The following is a 23,661-nucleotide window of genomic DNA, read 5'->3' as shown; positions in this document are numbered from 1 at the left end:
AACACAACACACAAAGAGCCATGCACCTATGCACCAGCTATATAGTGTTGTACATAAGCAGATAGAAAGACAGCGATAGGGCAGAGGTTTGCAACGCTGGGCGGAAATGAGAGCGTCGCATCATCACCAGGAAAGGACAATCGCGTAATTAAGCAGCGCGCGGTGCTTACGCGTGTTTGCGCTGTCGCAAGTCACAACACAAGCAAAGTGCATTTGTTTGTTGTCAATGCGATAACTCGTTTCGAAGCGAATCTGAAAGCAGATCGTCAAATACGGCTTCGTTCGGGAAAAGTTGAATCAAGACGGATGATTTAACGCAGGTGAAAGGGGTTTTTGAGGGGTGATCCGGGGGCCTATAGGTGGGGTCTTCAGAGGGTAAAGTTCGCGCGGGTTGACCGATGATTGATTGATGGTCGCGTCAGGTGAGAGCCGTGTATAAAGCGAAAGCCTAAGGATGCGTGGAGGTTGCTTTAGTAGACAATAGAGCAGTACAGGTGAGCGTTGTATTGTAAATCAGCCAAGCCGAGGTGAAACCGAGAAAGTATAAACGTCAATTGCAATTTGACTATGTGCTCAGGGAAAAATTGCGTAAAATTAAAGAAATCATTACATTATTTTTGGCTATGGGTAATATTCAAGACTCTTTTGTCGTTAAAAACGAATTTTAGTAGTTTAAGTTATCGTTTTGTTGCAATAGTCGAGGATATCTATAAAACTGGATCCGTTTCAGGTTCCTAGCACTAAAACTGCCTAAAACTGAACCCAAAAGCCTCTGTTTACAAACGCGTATACCTTAATACGCGTCTGCATCGTTTGACTACAACAACTCGAGCGAGTGGCGGCTTTGCATTGAACGAGCAGCCGTCACGTGACGAAGAGGGAACAGGGGCGCGATGGAATTTGTCCGTCTAGCGTTGCTTCTTTTGATCCTGGACACCGCTCTAGGCCAGGACCAAGGCGAATGGAGGATTTATAATCGACAGGACCCGCAGTGCACCAGCCAGTGCTCCTACACTAGGTTCAGGTAACCGGGCGTTTTTGCTGCTTCAACTCCGCAAAACAGAATAAAGGCCACGCAGTGAAAAACACTAATAATCGGGATTTTACTTTTGGATAACAGAGCTTGCCTGAATCCGAATGGTGAAAAAACAAACGATTCTGGTTGCAGATTAATGATAAATATTAAACTAAACACAGAGCTTGGAAAAGCTGAAATCAGTTTGTTTGGATGCTATATGATAAACTTATTTCACTCCTAAACGCATTATCAGTATCTAAAAAAATAACACAATATTAATCAGGGTGTAAGCTAATAATACACAAACCAAATGCTTAATTCAATCTTTATAATGAAAACACTGGATAAAACAATTAAAATTAAAATATGTTTATCGTTAAAGTCTAACCAAATTCATTTCGGAATATAATGGTTGGAGGTTGTAGTAAGAATATCAAACCCCATACCGAAGTAGGTAGCATTTCGAACGTTTAGAATATTTATTTATTCATTTTCAACGATCAAATCAATAAAGAGTTATTCGAAACGTTCATTATAGGAATTTATATTCCTACCACAAGTTGATTTCGGTCTTTAAGTTTTGCACTTGGCTTGGATCTTAATGACCGGACGTGCAACCAAACAATCGTTTGTCTATCACGGCGGTTTGTTTGGTAAATGAAACTTTTTCGACTGTCGATCTAAGGCTCTAGTCGCCAAGCTACCGACCAATAAACTATTCGTTTAGCGGCTGAAAAGATTCCACATTCCTTTGTCGTGAAGGTACTGCGGCGCAAAGCTTTGCCAGAACGGCGTCTTAATTGAGAATGTGAGCAAATGTCCGCCAACTGTAGGCGATCTCTGCATTGGAGGTACGATGGAACTTTCGAGCAGGACACCTTGTCCTATTCCGTGCGATACAAGCAAGTCGACCAAGGTAGGTTTTGCGAACGGGGGGTGTTGGGGTACGTGTCTTGAGCATTAGGGGTGATTGTTCCTCAATTAAGGAGCGCCCGATTTTTTTGCGCAGTGATGCGACGCGTTTTTATTGTAAATTCTTGCAAAACGGCAGTGTGAAGTATTTTTAAAATTGATAGACATAACTAGTTGGGATAACATTACTTAACTTGACGCTAAGTCACTTATAGGCAAAAGAGTTTAGTCTTTGGGTATCTAGGCAAATGCATTGACTTATTGGCTTTAGTATGTTTTTAATCAAAATATTTCTGGTAAATTTACTTATTTCCCTTAAATGTACATAAAAATTGATCTTAAATAAGAATCAAATAAGTTTATTAATGTTAGTAATCTACCCCGTATTTTTGAACTTCATATAAACTTTAAATTGTTTACAAAACTAATGAACGGATTGATCACTGATTCAAGCAAACACGAAGTAGGTTGCTATGAATTCAAATTTACACAGAATTCCACAGCAAAAGACAGTTAGGCTACATGTCCGATTTCAAAAAGTGTTAACATTGTCATCCCAAAAAAGGGGAGTCGAAAACCTGATGTTGGAACTCATATACTCAGGTTTATTTGACTGCTATCCATGGCTCCCATTATTACGTCGTGAACGATACCGAACAAATATCAGTTGAAAGTCAACATTAACGGAAAACCAAGATTTTAGCACTATGGGAAAATAAATTAACGATAATACTTGACCCACCCGAACCCAAACGCTAACTCGCAATTTAAATAGTGTTAGTAATAGTAACCCCCATATGAAAATGTGGTAGTATTCTAGACCATCGCCGAAAAGCTTAAAATTGCCAAAAGCGGTTTAGATTTCCCCTCGTTAAGAGTGGAAATTTCGTAATCGTTTGAAATTGCAGGGTTAGGTCAGCACGCTGACGACCGTGAACTTGAAATAACACTGGGTAATTGACCAATGATGTATATCGATATAAACTGCTGAATCATTGATGACGATAATAACCCATTATCCACATTTTGGCCTTTTGAAAAAATTATCCCATTAGATTTAACTGAAACCCCTTTAAACGTAAAAAAGCTGAAAAAAAAGATTCAAGCTACAAATAAAATACATATGTCAACTGACAAACGCCTGGGTTTATATGGCGAAATGTATGTTTCTGTTTATAATAAGAAATTCATATTTTTACCTGTTTTTTTATTATTTAACAGCCTAAACACCTATCAAATATTTAGCTGTTTTTTGACAATGCGTTTTCAAAAAAATTGTTTGTTTATAAGTTGCAAGCATGTCTAGAGTAAATATATAACGGGGAATTTCTTCAGGGCACGTGTCACAACAAACCACGTGACCGATTTTACGTTTTGTTTTTCGATTATTTTGTCCCACGCGGATCCGAAAACTCGAATATCAAGAGTTGTGAGAGCTGTTTAAATCTAAACGATTACGCAATGGGTCAGCTCGCGTTAGAGGATATGCAGCAACAGGAAGAATGACAACCTCGTTAAATTATGTAAAAGCGTTTGTCGATTTGTGTTAGAGCTTGATGAAGCGCCAAAACGCGTCATCGAAGCGACAGGAATACGTCATCCGTGAAATTTGTGAGAACCGATTTTTCGAAGAACTGCATGTTTTCGTTTCATTTGTTTAATGTAACATGTGTTTAAATTACCATGAGTAAGGCAGTAATAATTAAAACGTATGCCATTAATATAGAGCTGGGCAAATAGTCATAACCTAAGCTTAGCCATTTGCATCAAAGAATCGTCTTTACACCAACGACTTTGTCAAATTTGGACAAAACGATTTGACAGGAACAAAAATTACTTTTAGTTGTCCCTCACGAAAATTCAAAATATATATATTCACTTATACAATGCTATGTGAAGGTTCCGATACCAGAAGATAAATATTGGAATCTTGGATTTGACTTCCTATTTTACAAATGTGGCTATTGTAACTTGTTGTAATGTATATGCGAATTGACTGGAAAGATATATTGTGATAACCGTTTATTTGTCTAACTAAACGCTCACACAGCAGCAAACAGACCAATGAAAACACAAAATAGTTTTCCAGTCAGTTGGCCCTCAAGCTAGAACCAGTCAAAGCAGCTTACAAGATACCGACCAAAAATAACTAAAACGTCAAACTGTAATGATAACACCTGATCCGTACATTTATTGCACTAAATTAAAAAAGAGTGTGTGGCGTACTTTGTGACGTCATTCTAAAAAATCGCCTGCCCCCAGACCTAAATCCTGGATTCCCCCTGTTGTCGCAGTTGTTTTACGTGGTGAGATATACGCAAATCGCTCGTGGCGTGCAACACTTATCAAATCACTAATAAAACGTCTTCTTTTGTCAGGTGTCTCGGTATTGCAGCACACTGAACGACTGCAAGGTGACGCAGACCAGCTTCTGCGAGTGCGATGGTAACTGGGGTTCGTGGGGTGCGTATGGCGCCTGTAACGCGACCTGCTACCGAAAACGAGAGAGGGGGTGAGTTCTTGTATATCTTTTGTGCTGTAACGTTTAAAGTGGATCCGAAATTGAATTTGGTTTCGTTGTGGGAGAGAGGCAGAACATTTGCATACGCGATCGTTATTTTGACTGAGTATCATTCGTGCTGTGTTCTAGCTTTTTTCGGTGGATAGAAGGTTGCACTTTCTCCGTATAATTCAAAGAAGAAACAAACCAGTGCTAGAAAAACACATAAAGCCGCCAGTATAGGCTATAACAGTTTCACAGAATAACTTTAAAACTTTGCAAATGCACGAAATCTAAAATCAAGTCCGAACTAATGAAGAAAGATCTTCAAAACTTTCCATAAACCGGAAAAGTTATCGTTTCCCTTTTTACACTATGCACTATCGTGGACCCGTATCCGTACGATAACTAAATTTAAACACAATGCCCATAGCCAAACTCGTTCTGATACTCCGTACTCGCATTTTAACTCGTACTCGTGCGCAGGTGTTACGGCGGGTCGCAGCCCGACCACCCGAGTATCAACTGCGTAGGCGGCAAGGGACTCCATCTGCAATACGAGAGTGCCAAGTGTCCAGGATGCATCGTGGAATCAAGCACTACCAGCACGAAAACTTCGACAACCACCACTGTTACAACGACCACAAAAGAATCATTGTAAGATGAGTGGGAGTAAAAATACCAAAAGCATAAGCGGATGATGTAAGAATATCAAAGCCGCTCTGAAGCATCATAGTTGGAGGAATGGAGATTGTAGTAAGACGTAGTTTAAGAATATTGAAGCCCATACATAAGTTGGTAGCATTTTGAACGTTTCGAATATCTCTTCGTTTTTAATTATCTCTTAATCTATGTTGAAAATGAATAAAAAAAGAGATACTCTTAACGTTCAAAATGCTACTAACTTCTGTATGGGATTTAAGATTCTTACTACGTCTTTCTACCACCAGCCAACCACTATGCCCCAGAGCGGATGCTGTTTTACAGGCAAAAGCGCAATGGACGTGCTTATTGTTGCAATGCTGAAAAACTTTTAACGAAAATGCTGCGTGTGTTTACTACTAAAACACTATACCGTATACAGAGTCAACTTAGGTCCCGGCTTGGCCGGAGGTGGCGAGTTGGAACCTTACCTCAGGGTAGTTGTTTCTATCCTGGCTTCTGGCTTTGCTAACACGATAATCCTGATTAGGCCTACTCATTTCAGTTAGCCTTTCCGAAGGCATCGGGTATAAGTCAAGGTTTATATAGGGCAACCCGTAGGAAATATAAACTAAAAACTGCAAGGAAATATAAACTATAAACCAAAACATTGCTTTGATATACTGGGCTAAAATTATTGATTATAAGGCAGTTCTTTAACTCCAAAGATTGGGTAAAAGCTTGGCATTCGCTAATTAACATTGAGGTCTGCGTTGCCGTACTCCATTGTTGACTCCAGGCCCAATTTCAGACCCGATTATAGTGCGGACAAGACAAGTGCATTTAATAATCCAGGGTTAGTTTTGTGATTGCTTTACACTTTATCAAGTGAAGCCATTTCTATTTACAATCCAAAAAACGACATAACACACGGTTGCTTTGCAAGTGTTGGCCAGTTTTAGCTTTATTTTGTCATGAGCAAAAAAAAACGTACGGCGGCAATTATGAAAAGCTGGACACTGGACAGTCTGTCAAAAGCCTGTAGTTTCCACCGCTTTGATCACGATACAATAAGCGCTTTCATCTCGATATTGATCGCCGACAGGAAAAAGAATGTGGCGCAGCGGAAGCCGACCAACAACGTGCCCTTGTCGTGCCTGGCGCAGTGTTCCGAAGCCCGTCAGGCCATGGCTCAAGGTAGATTGATCGACGGATGCCGATCTGCGATGCAACCCGATGTTTGCAATACGTAAGTACGTTGTTTATCTTCGCCTTCTGCGCGCCACAAACGGAAATAAAACCGAATTCGAGGATATATATATAAAGCAGCCTTCTGTCGAATTTTGAGCGGCGTTTGCATTATCTCGTTGTTAATAAAAACTGTCAGCAGCCAGATGCCATTTCTGAATTAATATCTGCATTTAATCTTTGGGAGGGCGTACATTAAACCGCCAGGAGATACCTCAAACGAGACGGCCTTATCGGCTGAGTATCTTCAAAACAAACAAAACCGATCGGCGACCATATGTCCTAGCGTCACGTCAAAGGCCTGAAGCATCTCCTCTAGTTAATCAACTGACCGCGAGTGAAAGTCAAGTTTTGTGTAAACGATGGCGCCGACTTTGTCACAGAGGTCGCGTTAAAGAGGTCGCCTTCACGGCGATACAACAACTAGCGGTTTCGCTAAAAATTACCTGAAAGAATTGTTTCCTTCCACTGTTAAATCACAAAAATATTTACGAGACTTCCTTTAGGTAACATCTAAGTCCTAAGCAGTGCAATTAGCGGCTTTTCACCGTTTTAGTTCTTCGAGATATATTAACTTGCGTATATACCCTTTTAACCTGAATAAACCAGTGCGAAAATCCCAGAAAAACAGTCCCATAAATAAATAAATAAACCAGTCCCAGAAATAAATAAATAAACCAGTCCCAGAATTCAAACGACTCGAAGCTTAACTTGGAGCTGTAGAGGTCTTATCGAAGCTCAATGTTTCATACTTGACTGGAAAAGGTCCTTGTGTTGGCAGTACCGCTGATCTAGTAGTGGACTGCAACTACACCACCGAGAAAACTGCTGTTTCTTGCATTCTTCCCGGAAAGTCACCTTCATGCTTGGCGTTTCTCGACTGGAAGGAGTGGGGTGGCTGGAAAACCGAGCAAGACGAAGCCGACAAACAGGTAAAGGTTCAACTCTGAGGATTTCGGGGCGATAAGGTTTTGAAGGCACACCATTCATGCTATACGCAGAAACAAGTATATAGGTGAGGACTGAAGACAAGTTACACCTTTTTTTTTTTTTTTATCAACGTCAACGATACACGGTCAAATAACTGGCAAAAAATACCAGGCTATGAGGCATTGCGTTATAATAAGCACCACGATTCAATACGACGCTGTTCAAACCCGTTTCCACATAAAATAGCCACTGAAAACCTGAGATAAAAAGTTCAAGTGGTATATACGCCTTTGGACACGCAAAGGCGTTCGACTTGACGCTTTAAGCCTGAAAAGGGGCAGATCGGTTTCACTAATGATGATTTGTTTTATTTTATCTATTAGGTTCGGTACAGAGAGCAGTGGTGTGGCATCCACCTTCCGTCGACCGATTGCAAGAATGTAGTCAGAATGGAAAAGCAGTGCCGGACGTTAGGTAAGCAGATTGTCGTAACTAACTTGTCAAGTCACAAGTCACTTTACAAACGTTTTGATATTTCAGTTGATAATCCGTGCCTAACTTTTGAAAGAAGAAAAAAGTTAAATTTCGGCATGTTGCAGTATACGTTAAGTCCATCATAGCAGGAATTTTACATTACTGTGAAACAAAGGAGGTTAAAATTTTAGCTGTATGTTCTTGATCATTTTTTCTGCCACTATTAGACTTATTAGTGAATGTCCAACAATCGAAACCTCGCACTTTACTTTGTAGGAGATACACTTTCTTTCGTAGAAGATACACTTTACTTCGTTCAAGTTAAAAACATTGAGCAAACGCTTTTAAATCCTCTCAATCTCAAGGTCTTCCGGAGCCGAGCTCGAGCTCCGATTGGCAGACCTGGCTTATCGCTCTTCTCTTTGTCTTGGTGCTCCTCATCACCATCATCTGTTTCTGCATCTACTGGCACAGGAGGAGCAACCGGCGCAGGAGAAGAAAGAAGAAGAATCGAGCGGCGTCCGATAACATGTTCCAGGCGGTGGAACTGAAGAGCATAGCTGGTGAGTACTTTAAAATCGCTGACACAAATGACAGTTATCGAGCATAGCAGGTAAGTATTTCGATTTTTGTTTTATGTATTTTGCGTTTTCGGGTCGAAGGTGGCTGGCATTAAGCGCACTCGTCATATTGGGTATGTGGCGTTGGTATTAAGGGTGCTTAGATTTGATTGCCTTTTTCGACAAAAAATGGGCTCTGATCGTAATTTTTGACCACTTCCTTTAAATATCAATTAGTTGACTCTATGAATGTTGCTTGTCAAGATTCAAAGAGCTCGATACAACCTTTTCAGTAATTACCCAATGTTAGAACGTTACAAAAAAAAAAAAAACTTTGGTCTAATTCAGTGAGCTCTCACGATTCGATAAGCCGTGAGACGTAACAGTAAATCTTAAGATGCCTTCAGCCCTTTGCTAAAGTTATTATTTTAGACTTGTTCACAAGTACTTGTTGTTAAAGGTAGCGTTCTGGGATAGGAACTCTTCGGTGATCATATGATATCGTAACTTAATGTACATTTTTTTATGTAATTTTTTGCTGAACTAAAAGTAGTGTAATTCATGAAGCGGGAAGCTTTGACACAAGTGACAAAGATATTCTTGGCCATTGATGTTTTCAAATCTATTCTGTGAGAATTGAGTTAGACAAACTAAAGTTGTGTTAACTAATGTTTGTGTAAGTGTTCAAGCGTGAAATTGGTATTTAATTTCCATAGCAAAGTAACAACCATAAAAAAGCTAAAAAATCCCCTATAAATCGCACTTCTCCTACTAACGCCACCTCTCTTCGGCAGAGGAGTCGGTCTTCGAGCTGGAAGCGGCATCCGGTACCAGGAGCGGCTACAAAGAGACAGAGGAGGAAGCCAAAAGAAGACGGATGAAGATCAAAGAGGCGGCCATGAGCGGTGGTTCTTCCGGAGGATCTAATCCCAACCATCTTAGCGTCGCGAGCCGGATCGCCCGAGCCTCGGATCACCTCTACGAGAGCATCTCAAGAGGAGCCCGCCTCTTCTCGAGGTCCTCCGCAGGATCGACTGCGGAAGCTGAGGAGCGAGCGGAGGTTGAGTGTGGTGGAGGCAAAGGGGGCGTGGCAAAGGCGTGTCCGCCGACGAAGGGGAACGAGTACGTAGTCGACGAAGAAGAGGCGCGACGTCGTCCACCAGGGAAGGTATTCGCGTTTGTGCGGTTTTGATTTCGATACATTTAATGATATTTTTTTCAAAATTTATTTGATTTTGATTTATAAGCAAATCCCATATTGGTGTCATAAACGTTCACTCCTGTGAAAAGTTCAAAACCTTTTTTCAGTTTTTATACATTGGGAAGAAAGGCCAACGAATTTATTTTCCTCCTTTTTTTCACCTGTTTTTTTATTTTATATTTTATGTTTTCACTATGTTTTTAAGTTTCCCTAGATTCGCAACCGCCAAGAAATCTAGGCTTTTTTTCATGAGCCAACATGTGTACAATTTCATTTCCCTAATTTTCAGTTTTCAAATGGAATTCTACACTTGTTCTGTTAAACATTGCGATAACTGACCAACGAGCAAAAATCGGCAACAAGCAGAAAATTCGAGGAAAAATTTGGTTTTCCAAGTGCCTCAAAATTCACGAACACAAAACTAAATTCCAAACACACGGGTCTCACATTTCTCAAACATCCCATCAAAGCTCGTGTCTCACGAGATTTTTGCGATCTGCGTATGCAACTGTTGACAGTGGCGCGATCGCACCGGCCCATCTAACGTGCGATCTTTGACCGACACGGGAGTCGCATTTCGCCGTTGCTCCTATAGCGTCCATGTGTCACTCATACCCAGTGCCGGATTAACCATTAACAAGGCTATAGCCTGAGGCACAGGAAAAATTCGGCCCTCATTTCTTCAAGAATACCCTTGCCTTTAACGCACCGCCATCGCTTGTTGTACAGGCCGCCAAAGCCGGGCGATTCAATCAAGCCAACCCTCTTCGCATCTCGGTGATGGTCACGGATCCTGAGGGAGTACAGGTCGACAACAGTGTGTTCGGACCTGCACTTGAAGCGGTAAGGAAAAGCCAAGACCCAGTTTTTTTTTTTGCATGCGTACACGTTGCCTTGTTGGAGTCAAGTATTTTGCGATTATTTTGACGTCAAAACTCCATGTTGTTGCCATAAATGAAAGCGCTTCAATGTAAAGTTGCTCGTACTAACAGAACGTTTTTTCTCGACTCGCTTCCTCTCTGAGCCTGTGTAGCTCAGTTGGCGGAGCGAAAGTCCCGGAATGGCTTGGGTCGTGAGTTCGAACCCGACTGCCCGCTATAATTGTTTTTTGTAGCCTGCCTTGCCTGTATCATTGATCCGCATGTGATGGCGTTAGGTGTACGTTGTTAACAACACGAGCAAAAAGTATATGTCCAATCCGATCCCAAATGACGTCATTGCCATGGTTGAATACGCAAAAATGAGAATAATATAAGGTGAGGATTTTTTCCTTTGGGGTAACAAGTAGTGAATAAAAAAATGTTGTTCATTTTAAATGAGCACCATATAGCCCCGGTTGACAAAACTAAATTAGTCAGCCGACGAGAATTCGTATGCAAGCAATGCATTAGCCAGTATATAACACTAGCCTGTGGTGGAATTTTATTTGCTTCAAGTTATTTGAAATAAACGTTCGTTATCTCGTTTTACCTTGCCAAATCGACTGTCCCAAACCGGAAAAAGGCAAAGGGCAAAACTTTTAACTCAGTCGCGAAAAGTGCGCTTTCTAATACCGCAAGAATTCTATTTTTCCTGTTTGGGCCAAAGTGGTCACGACCCATGTCAGCTACAGATCTCAAAATGTCAAGGCTGCAAAATCGCCATTCAAACCGTCAGTCAGCAAGGTATTAACGCATTTGGCGTCGCGTCTCGAGTCTCTCAACCTTTGCAGACGCCGGAAACGGTATGTTGCAATGCGCCTCGCGCTGCTGGCACCTGTCAGCCTGCCAATTTCGCGCTTGGCATTCTTAAGCCGGCCGCCGTCAAAATAGAAAGCCTCCATAAACAAGAGCAGTCTTTTTTGGTGGCTCCTCGACTAAAAGCGGCAATTTGGCGTGGATCGAAATGGCAACTTAAACCTCATCGCGAACCGGGTCAGCCAGCTTTTCGGCAAATAGTTCGTTCGGTCGAAATATAAAAATCGGTCTGCTCCCTGTCGACTGCCGTATGTTAAGAAAGTTTTCAGACCGAGTGTTTTATTTTAATTTAAACGCTGAGTCGATGTTCAAGGTATTGTTTGTTACAGTTTGAAAGTTCACCAGTACTATATCAGAAAACCGAAAAATAACCAAATGTTAGCTGCAACCATATTCAAAATGTTGTTTTTCGAGCCATATGGTGCACAAAATCCAATTGAAATATTTCCATTAGTGCCTGTGCAAAGTTACTTTGACAACTCTTGAGATAATTGTCGTTCGTCTTTGACTTTCAAGACAACTCAAAATGCTTGGAACTAAGTCACAGGAAATAACAACTGTCCTTATTTTATTACTTGCAGAAGAGAAATGAACCGTCCGAAAGTAAACGGAGATGGAGCCGAGTTCCTTCTCCAAGGGACAACAGAAAAGCAACCGCTTTCTTCCAAAAGCCAACAGACGATCGCAACCCTCACGGTATAGGATCAAATAAGGCCAAAGTTGTTATACAAGAATAAATTCTGGGGTACACTATGCAGTATGCACGTATCTGTAATGTAGCTTGGTAATGAATTTGAAAGCAAAAAAGGTCGCGTAGAACGACATCATCTTGATTAAGACGTTTCGATGCGAACTTGTATCATCTTCAGTTAATGTGACTGAGAAGTGAATCAAAACATCACCATTAAAGGTGGAGCGCAATTTCGTATTGAAACGTCTTAATCAAGATGATTTCTTCATTTAATCTACTCGACCTTTTTGTTTCTGAAATTCATTATCAAAACATTTTAGTTTCCATCGAAATAGAGTAATGAACCCAAAATCTTTGCAAATATATATACTGCTGATCAGACAGCATGGGACTCGCAAGTCTGGAAAACATTATCTGCCCAAAATACTTCAATTTAAGCCACACAGCCATATCGGGAATTAGATTACGGACAGGTGGTGCAATTTCGCTTAAGAAACTAAAAATTCCCATCAGCTGTATCGCCAGTTAGTTGATGTCATTTTTGAAACCAGTCTAGCCAAAAACTTGGCGTTTTAGGACAAATTAGGTCTCTTGAAACGATATTTTTAAAACTTGATTGCTTTCGTCGTCCGAACTCAAGAAAACTCCTGTAATTCAAGTTGAAAATCGCCCTGGGGCTCGTTAAATTGCGCGCCGATTGCGAAGCCACTCGAAAAGGGTTTAAAGCGGTTCGGACACACCCTTAAATGCAAAAATCCCAGGCACTTTGCATAAAGCGAAGTCCTTTCTCACGTGTGACGCCGGGTGAGGTAATTTGCTCGTGACGAAGACGCTGTCGCTTCCTGGCTGCGCCAAAATACAATTTACCAAAAACGAATGTAAATTTCATATTAAAAGCAATTAATACCGAACATATAATAGAATACCGATGACAACTTTACGAAAGACAAAACCAACGATTTTCCTAAACTACCACAAAAAGAATAAATATCAAAGCCAATACAGAAGTAGATATCATTTTGACCGTTTCGAAAAACTCTTTACTCATTTTCAACATGATGTCCTTCTGTGTGGTCTTTGATATTCTTACTACGTCTTACTACAACCTACAACCACGCACAAAAAACAGATTGTTGGGTAATTTGATCATCTTTCGAAGTTACATTCGAAACCATATCGTTAGCATAAAAATCGATTATTTCGTCTTCAGTACCCTCCGTGAAATACGTCACTGGTGACGAAACGAATGACGTCGACGCTCCGATGGTGCCGCTCCCGGCCAAGAAGACAAAACTGGATCTGAAGAGCATCTTTAAGAAGCTCGGAGGGTCGCCGAAGAAAGATGAGGACCACAACCATCAGAATCCTCCAAAGACGCATCAGTACGACACGGTTGCCAAGGAGGACATGTCGCTCCTCCGGGAGCCATCTGGTAGGAGGAGTAGGATCTTTGTGTCCTCCGCCACCGGATCTACTTTGGGCTTGGAGGACGATAACACGTCCATGTGGAGCGAGAGCTCGTTTGACGGGATGTACTCTGGTGGGTTTACGCTAAATGTGTTCATTTCATTTAAGTCAGGATTTACGAGGATAATTCTCAGGCGCGTAGCTTGACGTCATCAAGGTGTAAGAGGTAGTTAAATTTCGCCGCTATGACATCGAAGGTACTGTATGTAAGGGACTAGATTTGCCGCTTTGACAATCAAGGGGAACGCTGCGAAAAATTAACCGGTTTAAAAACAGCTTTAAACATCCGAATTGACAACTTATCGGGAACTAGCGAGTTCCCAAATTTGCTTTAGGAATATAGAGAAACATCTACTGCTACGACTTTCAACAAGGCCATGACCGTTCACTGTAAAATCCTGAAAATGTGTTGCAGGAAGAATGTCACTGTCCGATAAATGACAATGATGCCCCAGGTCGGGAAACAAAATATAGCAGTTTCTTGATTAGAATAAAAAAATTGACGTGTAAATTAAAACCCTGGCCACGTCCAGACTAAACAACCGGCCTAGTGCACAATTTACCACACAACTTCTAGCAAAACCCTTAACCCTCAAACCACACCAATATTTTCTCGCAGACGAGGACTCGACGCCGCCGCCCGACAGTCTCGCAGCGCCCAAGGCCGCCGAGTCCAGCGTCCACTACAAAAGCCCGCGCCGCTCCAAGATGCATCGCCACAGTAAGCGACACACAACGGGCGAGACAAGCCAGCATCCAAAGACGGATATTATGCACAAGGAAGCGGAGACCAGCAAAAGCTTGCCGCTCCCCCCGCCCCCGACGCTTCTTTTCCCGCAGAACGAAGTCCAAGGCCCCGGGGGTTTGTCGGAACCCAACCCGGACCCCCCAAAAGCGGGACAGCTGCTGCGAGTCGGGGAAAGTCCCTCGGTGGGTTACCTGTCGATGACCGGGAAAGGGGCCGAGCCGGGGCGACGCAAAGACGTGCACAGCTGGGTGAACTTGGGGAAAGCCCCAAGCATACCCAGCGGCAAGAGTAAGGGGTCGCGAAAGAACGTCACCCTCAAGTTGTCACCGCCCGACCCCGTCGAGACCCCCTACTGTACCCCCATAGCCCCAGGACGCAGGTCGCGCGTCGAAGGTCTGGACGAGAAGTACGTGGCTACGGTAGAAGTCCCCAACAGGGCGAAGAGGGGTCAGCTGGCCCCCGGGGAATTACCCACCGACAAGCACGGTTACTTTGATCTCGGTGTTCCAAAGTGAATGCTTTACGGTCGTTAAAAACGAAAAATTATGTTTTGTCACAAATAACAGACGGACGAGGTTTTATAAGAGAAGTCTTTATCTTATAGTACATTCGTTGAGACTTATTCCGCAGAATCTACGTAAGTGGTTTTCAAACTTTCCTATAGCCACTTGCTAACTAGTTGCGTTTTACCAAAGTCGCATTTCGGTTAGATTAAGATATGTTAGGTAAATTGTTTTCTTCGGATTCAGGAAGATTCTGGTTTTCGAAAGAAAATTGTGATTACGTTGTTAGGTAAAACCCTAATAAAAAGGGGCCAGGGCTCAGTAAGGAAATACCTCATCGCGATATTCCAAAAAAGCAAATTTTCCCACAGCTAATATAGTACAAAAATAGTAATATCAACTATTAAGGCTATGATACACTTTTCGAAAATACACTTACTATACAATACACTTTCCTATTTTTTTCAATGTGTCCATTTGACTAAGAACCATTTGTTTAACTTAAAACCTCTTATGCGTTACCTAATAGAAACGTTTGCGGTACCCCGTTTCTACAGAGGTGTTCTGTGCGTATTTTTGCTCTGTTTTTTTTTGTTTTTTTTATTTGGTATACGTTTATGTGTAACAAAATACATCAGAAGGGTTCGCCCAAAATCGACATACACTGTACATATACAGCATAACGCCTACAATAAACCCAGTATACTGTGCCTTTGTGAGTTATCGAGTAAATGTCACGCTGTCCAACATTCCTACTTTTATTATTTTTCTTTTGTATATTGAAATTGCTATACGTTTTGGTTTACGCACCATATTAGTTAAATAGTATACCGTCCTAGTTAAACATAGCACTGTCCTATAGTTGCGTATAGTGAGTTTTGTATTCCAAAAACACTCGTTTGGAGCAAAAAAGATCTTAGTCATGCCACCGTTGTTATTCTACGCTATCTGTACTTCAATAAGTGCGCAATAAACGTAGTGCATTGTACTCGCATGGTGTAATATGTTTAGAAATCATTATTAATTCATCGACGGGAGCATTTCGGGGCCAATATGGCGTAAAACCGCCAAGGTTCACGGCCCGCTTGTCTTCTTTAGGTGCCTGCCTTGATACGTGGGGCAAAAGTGTATGGGCGCCAAAAAATCCATTTTTTATCAATTCACGCCTTATACTTCATTTAGCACCTCGTGCGATTTGGGACTTTATTAAACTAAACGAAGATAAAAAACTGAAAATTTTATATCAGGACTGTTTTTAGCCGGGTATATTGAACCCTGTCTGTAAAATAACACTACAAATATTGTTTCATCAGTTTATGTTTAACTACACGGGTTGTCCACCTACAACAAAGTTTGCTTTGCCTAATCTCAGAAGCTATCCTGTAATTTCGTACTTCAAATGCACTTAAAGGTGTAAACCGATGGAATTCAGTGACAATTTCATCTCGCGTAGCAAACTTTGTTTCATGAAACTCTTCATCATGATGACAACTTGCAATTTCAAAGTGCAAGGTGCCGAAAAACTCTGAAACACCATCACCATTTCGATCACTCAGCTCGCATATATCTCTTGTCTTATCTAGATCAGGATCTTGTGCAAAAACATCAATCAAAGTTTTCGAAAAACTCGAAACCGTCAAGGATTAATGGACCAACCTTTATCGACTTTCTTGCTCGATCGTCGTGACGTAGTCTTGCTGACGTTTGCAGTCGGTGACGTAGATGCTGTGGTTGGCGTCGTTGTTGTCGTTGCTGTTGTTGTTGATGACGTCAATAGGGTTGTGCTCGGCGTCGGAGGAATTACCGTGCGAACTATGGAGTTAATTTATTTGTTGTAACAGATTTTTTTCTTTTTTTTTTTTTTTCGTGTTTTTCGTCAGGGTGCTTTGTGTACCACGTGGTGTAAAAAATGTAAAACTATAGTAATCCAATATTTTTCAAATAAGTATAATCAACCCCCAAAATTTAAAGATATTTTTTTTACTTTGGTAAAATTACTTTCTTTTAGGAATAATCTAGATTACCACAAGTTAGGGGTATAGTATTACAACTGGTAAATAACATGTTGGACCTGGGCAACGTCGAGTATTTTTTTAGATACAAACAAGCGCAAAAATTAGTTTACTTAATAAATGATGTTTACTTTGTTTTTCAACCTAAGTTGCGTGAAAACACTTAATGGAGAAGAAATTTAGTTGTTTCTATCGACTGTAAAACTCAATTTAATAAACCGCAGAATTCAATTCTATTTAATGCCCATAGTAAGAATATCAAAGCCCATACAGAAGTAGGTATCAAAGAAACGTTCAAAAATGGTTTCGAAGAAGCGTTCAAAATGATACCCAATTTTTTATGGCTTTGATATTCTTACTACAACCTTCAACCATTATGCTCCGATATGTAAAACCACTTTCTTTAAATATAAGGAAACTATAACAGATAAAAGGAAATGACACCTAACCCGCTGTGCAAAGATGTGCTAAAAAGAAGCTTACTTTCTGGGTGGACGGCCCCGGACTTGGTCGTCTGGACAGATGCACTTCCGGTGGTCCGCAGAAGCTCGGGGGTGGTGGTCAGTTCCTCTGGCGCCGCGGTGGCCGAAAGGACCGAGGACGGCAAACGGTCAGTCAAGATTCGTCGAGGAACTGCGCAAAAAATATAAATTAACTTTGGAGCCGGTTGGTGGAAGGTTTTAGATGTAGTAAGAATATCGAAGCCCATACAGAAGTAGGTATTTCATTTGGAAGTAGGTAGCAGTTTAAACGTTTTCGAAAATCTCTTTATTTACATTTTCAACATCTCATTTGTTCCAAATGTCTATTTGTTCCTTTTCTATTTATTCATTTGATGCTAAAATATTTAAAAGATATTCGAAACGTTCAAAATGTTACCTACTTCTTTATGGGTTTTGACATGCTATTACGAATAAGAATTAAGTATGGCGAGCTTGGTATGACATATAATACACCGAAAGCCTTCAGAGGAATGCAGTAATGTAAAAAGTACAATACAGTAATGCAAAAAAACTGTTATTTTCACATAAAAGCAGGGTTTCAAGAACAACATAAAAAACAGCATACAACACAGAACTGTTTTCATTCAGAATTGGTTTTTACATTTAATCATCCGCGGTCAGTTCAAATAAGGGTAACTTTCCACCATGAGTGATCACTAGCTACCGTTCAATCAAACGGTTAAGTGAAAAAAGGCCTAGGTACAGTTTTGACTTTGCAAAGAGTTATAGGAAAAAAAACAGACCTTGGTATATAAATTTCACACTCCTCTAGGGCACGAAAAAGGTTTCGGTTTCCTAGTCTGAAAGTTCAGCAAAAAATACGCAAAAAAGCGGATGGGGGGTGAAATTTCATAAGGGGTCAAATACGTCACGCATAGGGGCAGGTGCCCACTTGACCGCCGGGTAACGCGCCATTGCTAACGACTGGCATAAACTATATTGCACTTTGCAGACTGAAGCAAGCATCGGCCAAACTAAAGAAAAAACACCCAAGTAGAAATGATCAGACACCTGAAACCGGCATAACGACAGCGTTGCGTCAGCGCCGAGGTCATGACATTTCTCCTTCAGTTTCCGTGAAGACATTTGCAAGAAATGGGATTCGAGTACGTTTACTGTCCTGCATAACGCGTTTTAAAATGGGTGTGCAGTCTAAAATGCATTAGCGTGTCGCCATGCGATACCTTAGTCGGATGCCGAGAGACATGTTTGTTTAAACCGTGGTTCTTACGCCGTTCGGTGGGATTGAATTACGCAAATAGCTCTTAGCAAGTTGGCTGTTGTGTCCGTTTAACATATTTTTGGAAAGCAGTTCTACAATCCTAACACGCATATCCGAGCACGTTTTTGTGTATTATTCTACATAGTTTAAAAGTGCCGGTAATTATTTAGAAATATGGTTATTCGTTTATTTTTTCTAGCCGGACACAACCCTGTAGTGTACCACAAGGGCGTTTTTATTACCACCAGGACAAAGGCTGTTTTCACTTGTTATTGTATAAGTTTAACATGGCGCTATTGCACAACGCTGTACTCAAACTTAACCGGACCAGGTTCCATAATAACAAACAATGTTTCAAGTGAATTTAAGAAACCTGTAAAGCACAAAATGTACCTGACTTGCAATTTCTCGTTTAAAACCAATCATGCCGCAATCGCAATCGAGTCAAAACGGTTCGGCCAGAAAAAGCACATAACAAAATGCGCACAAAAAGTCAAGTCGCTTTACTTTAACGAGACGCCAATTGCGGCTGGGGGCGTGGGCGGCTTCGGTGGAAAACGAAATGAACTTTGGCGCGAAGTTCGATAAACGACAGGCGAGAATTGAATCTGCGATTGAGATTTGGTCGCCCGTGGCCGAACCCTCTCGTCGGCTGAAAGCTATCGCTTCATCGGTGAAGATTCAATTTGAATGGTTGTGAGTGAGCGCTTAAACGCTTTGCGTGGATTAAGGGGCGACGCTTGGGTTTTTCACGCCCGTTGATTTTAACCAAGGGAGGGGTATGATGAATTTGATCAGATCGATAAAAATTGCGGTTGGTTTATCTATTTGATGAATCGCTTAAGCAAGTTAAATGAATCTGTTAAGCAACTTGAAATCTGTTTAACAACCAGACAATTCAATCATAAATGGTAATGGCAGTTCAAAATGACCTAAAGCTTCCAGAAGTGCAACAAACTGCTTGCAGAAATATTTCTTGCCAGCATGATTAAACTAAACGTAATTATAACTAAAAGCGCACCATACCTAATCTTTAACAACTGAATAACTACAAATATTCCGGGTTGTCCAATTTTAAATAGACGTGATCTTCAACAAATAAGCCTAAAACTTACCCACAACTGCATTACGCCTCTCTTAGCGATCTTGATACCTCAAAGCCTATAACTTACAAAGGCGCCCGAGTGCCACAATGCGACTTTGCAAAAACAACATACAGGGCTGCCGAGTCAAATTAAGTTGCCAGTTGGCGACGGCTGGGCGCAGAACAGGCGGGTGTTAGCTGCTGCGTCTTTTCCCGGGATTGTAATAAACGTTCCCGGGGATAACTCATAAAATCCGAGGCTATTGACATTTCCAGCGCGCCGAGTGATGAGACAGTCGCTTGTGATACGGCTTGAGTCGGGGACGCTTTAATTATTACACACGCGTTTATGCGATTTATAACGTGAGGAATAGATACATAGGGGGAAGGCAAGAAAGACAGCTGCTGTAATAGTGGTCTGTTTGAGCTGCCAGTTAAAAAAAACGAAATGATAATGTATTTTAGGCCTGCTTTTGGTGTCCTTTTAAGCCCGATGGCCAATTGAGATTGCCGCCTCAAAACTAAAAGATCGAACTGAGGCCGGATCGCAAAAAGGGTCGAAAAACATAGAGCCGACTACGTCTAAGTGCACATGTAAAGAAGCGCATTATTTCGCCCGGTTTTCTCGAGTCTCCCTCATATCCCGTTTCCTGATGTTGTTTCGAGATTCAAATTGCTTATGATAGACTGTATGGTGAGTAAGCGAGGCCCGGCACGCGACATATGTACTTCAGCAAAAGACAAACGCAAGTACAGTTTATGGGTGACAGAAAAACGAGAATGGTGTGTTTGCCAAGACGAAGTGAAAGTTAGTTTGACTATAGTGCCAGTCGACCAGCCTTTCTATTTTGCGTCTTGTAATATTACAAAAGAGCAACATAACCGAATCACTTGTCGAAGGGTGAGGATACAAGGATGCGGTTTTATAAAAGCTGCAGCATTTTACCCGAGAGAAAAACAAAGAAAACGATAGATAAAAAATTGCCAACTTTTCCAAAACCAATCATACAGAGCCGCTCCTAATTATACCGGGTTTCCATTTCCACCAACAACTCTGGTTTCCTAACGCTTCCTGGCACTAACAATAGTGTGGGGCCAATATGACACACAACCCTGTGTAAATCGGGGTAAGGTGAATTAAAGACGGGGACAAGTTTGTTTGGAAGATCCAGAACACAACGACAAGGCTTTACTGAAAAGAAGAACTCCAGAAATTTATCGGTAATAACACCAAGAGAGAAATAACCTGCAAAACATTTTTCTGGAAAAGTTGGCTCGCAATACGGCGCCGCAAAAATGCGCGACTCGCTATGACGTGACAATAAGCGCGTGCGCAAGCGGTTTTTCGGCATGCCGGCAAACCGCAGGACTTCGAGAAATGTCGGTTTGTGATATTGTGTTTTACATTATGTATAACGCGCTTTTTTCGCCCGAGGCCAAAATTACAGGCGTTACGTAATCGCACCGAGCCTATGGGCTGGACTGAAACAGCTGGCACTCAAGTATATGGCCGACGCGGCAATCTGTGGACAACTGAGCGTAGGCGCGTAATGTTGATTGTGAAATGATTGCAAAACAGGACAATTTGCAGGGATAATAAGACGAAAACCACATTACGTAAGGCTGTTAAATGGGACAAACGGGACAGCTTAACGCGTAATAGCTTGGGGTGCTTTAAACAAAAACAACTTCGTGTTAGTTCCTTATAAGCTATTGCTGTGTGTGTGACAGCTCTGCGAATTTAATAACCGTCCAGCGCTGAGAATTTTATTGACTAAAAACGCACAAAGAGGCGTTGGCGAATTAGACGTAAATCCTCTGCAAACAACACGTTGTTTCGCATGGCCGCGTTGTACAGTTTTTGGGCTCTCCTCACATTGCCAGATGACATTGCCGATTTTCCAAACTTATATAAGTTTTTGAGCGTTGGGGTCGCGACAAGTCACAAAAGGGATGTCGCTAATTTGGAAGCCGCGTTTTCTGGCAAATATGTTGGAACGCGTGTGTTCGCGTTTGTAATGCTTGCGGTTTAATACTCACGGCGCCAGTCTAATGCGGTCGCATAAACAAAGCTGAGAGAAATCACGACGAAATACCCCCACACCCCCAGAAAATCAGGGAAGAGCTATATCCGTCGACTGATAAACCGCAGCCCCAACGAAAAGGGCACACAAGCCTTATGTGTACACAGGGACGCCTAATGCCGGTTCGACTCCCTTCGTTCTAAATCCGCCCCTCTCAGGCCGTTAGTTTTCCGGCAAAGCAAATAGACCTATAGGTCCCTAATGCGCTGAAAATTCAGACCGCTAGGACAGGAAAATATTCGCTGGGCAAATATGCGGGCCGTTTTTGTGTTACACAGGCCGAGAGTTTACGCTAGACGGTCGCAAATAACATATCAGGTGGAGCAAAAATACTCGGCATATTAAACCAAATGCTTTTGGTATAGAATAGGTAACACGGCGATCTATCACGATTCGCTAAGACTGGCATTTATCAAACGAGAAAGACAACCCCTTTCGAGCATAATGGTTGGAGGTTGAATTAAGATCAGGTATGATATCTATATCTACGACCAGCCCATACAGTAGTAGATATCAATTTGAACGTTTCAAATAACTTTTTATTCTAAGGCATTGATTTTTTCTCCCCCTTTTTACTTTCGTTAATTGAGCTTTTGGTGGAGAACGTTTTACATAAATTTGCAATGATTTAGAGCTGAATATTTTTTGTGAAGGCAATTACTCAACATATCACAACACAAAGTTAATCAGTTTCTGTATCCGAAACAGCATATTCTAAATAATGTTTAAGTATTTCTTTTTTTTTCAGCAGAAATATGATGTTGTAAAATGTGGGTAAAACCAGCAAAGTTCGGCGGAAACACCAAAATTGGTAAAATAACTCAGCAAAACCCAAAACTAATGAAAAAAGCGGACAGAAAACCAAATTTTCCCCAAATCTTTTCAAGACAAGGTCAAAAAGGCGCCGACTCTCGCGATTACTGAGAAAACACTAAAACTTGGTAAAAAAAACCCAGAAAACTCTTAAGTAATGAAAAAGCGGGCAAAAAAGAATTTTCCCAAAATTCTCATTTCATTCAATCAAGACAGGGTCAAAAGTGCGCCGGTCGAAAAAATCCGGCGATTTGCGGTCGGGCGGGCATTCATACAGTGGCGTCGGAATGACAACGGCCCAGGTTGCCGGCAATAAACACAGCCTCGACCGGCGGCCTCTTAATCGCCGGCTTACAACCTTTAGGCAACAAACCTGGCGCGGCGGCTTGTCTGCTCTGCTACGAAGACGACTGTCAGTTACCATACTCAATGGCCAGCCGACAGTTTTTTTGAGGTGGGAATTTGAACTTATTTTGTTTGGCTTTTTGCCATTGTATGAACTGCCGTATCGAACACAACTAAACAATGCTAGCAAACCGTTTCAAGCAGCAACTGACTGAGTTTTAACGCAATACTCAAAAAACATTCCAAGAGCAAAAACGAAATGACTAAAAAGTAGTAAAATAACATCAATAAGTATAGCAAGTGTAATAATAACTACATCGTTTGTGACGTAACAGTGCATTACAATTGAAGGTGCAGCATGCCTATGATCGACTGTTGTGGTTATACTGCTCATAAAGGATACAAAACAAATTATTAAGAGTACAATATTTATTCTTTTTTAGGGGGGGACATGGCCCCCTGGCCACGCTTATGACCACTGACCATACTCACCATGGGCTAGCAATAGAAGCAGCAATATCGGGCTGCATTGACAACAGCGACTCATCGCGTCTTGATCGGCCTTGTTGCTGTTATAATCCAGTTAATTATTTCCCCGCTGGTGCGTCCGCCACGTGCTTGTGGCTCATAATAGGCGAGCGCTTTTCGGCTTGGTTGTTTTGACTTGTCGCGACGTGTCAGTTTGATTTTCTCTAGTTATACGCAAGCTTTAAAACTGTGTTCCTAATACGCGAGGCTCGCTACACCTAACCGTGCAGCTGTAAACAAACCAAATTCAAATCGTTACTTATTTCGCAAATGATTTTTGCTGTTTCTGTTAAAGTGTGCTGCCTGACAATTTTCTTTGCAGTCACGAATCCAGTGGTAGCTGCTACAAACACAATCACTAACTTCTTGAAATATCTAGATAACGGGGTTAAAAAGCTGTGCTGACAATTTACAGAAATTTTTTTTTCGTGTCTTTTGCA

The 23,661-nt window shown here is 41.5% G+C and overlaps 1 protein-coding gene across 1 annotated transcript in view; it reads right to left on the bottom strand.

The window, feature by feature from the left end:
• The window catches only part of LOC146137626 (uncharacterized), a 73,975-nt gene that overhangs the window by 5,127 nt on the left and 45,187 nt on the right, over positions 1 to 23,661 (bottom strand). The window contains exons 7-8 of the mRNA XM_083394401.1: positions 17,126 to 17,275; positions 16,287 to 16,442 (exon numbers count right to left, since the gene is read on the bottom strand). Coding sequence (XP_083250527.1) covers positions 16,287 to 16,442; positions 17,126 to 17,275 — 306 coding nt within the window. The remainder of the gene's footprint in view (positions 1 to 16,286; positions 16,443 to 17,125; positions 17,276 to 23,661) is intronic.

Source organism: Ascidiella aspersa, chromosome 7, assembly GCF_963924565.1.
Source record: "Ascidiella aspersa chromosome 7, kaAscAspe10.2, whole genome shotgun sequence".
NCBI lineage: Eukaryota > Metazoa > Chordata > Ascidiacea > Phlebobranchia > Ascidiidae > Ascidiella > Ascidiella aspersa.
The sequence above is the reverse complement of the archived record's forward strand: the minus strand, read 5'-3'. Positions and strand labels throughout refer to the sequence as shown.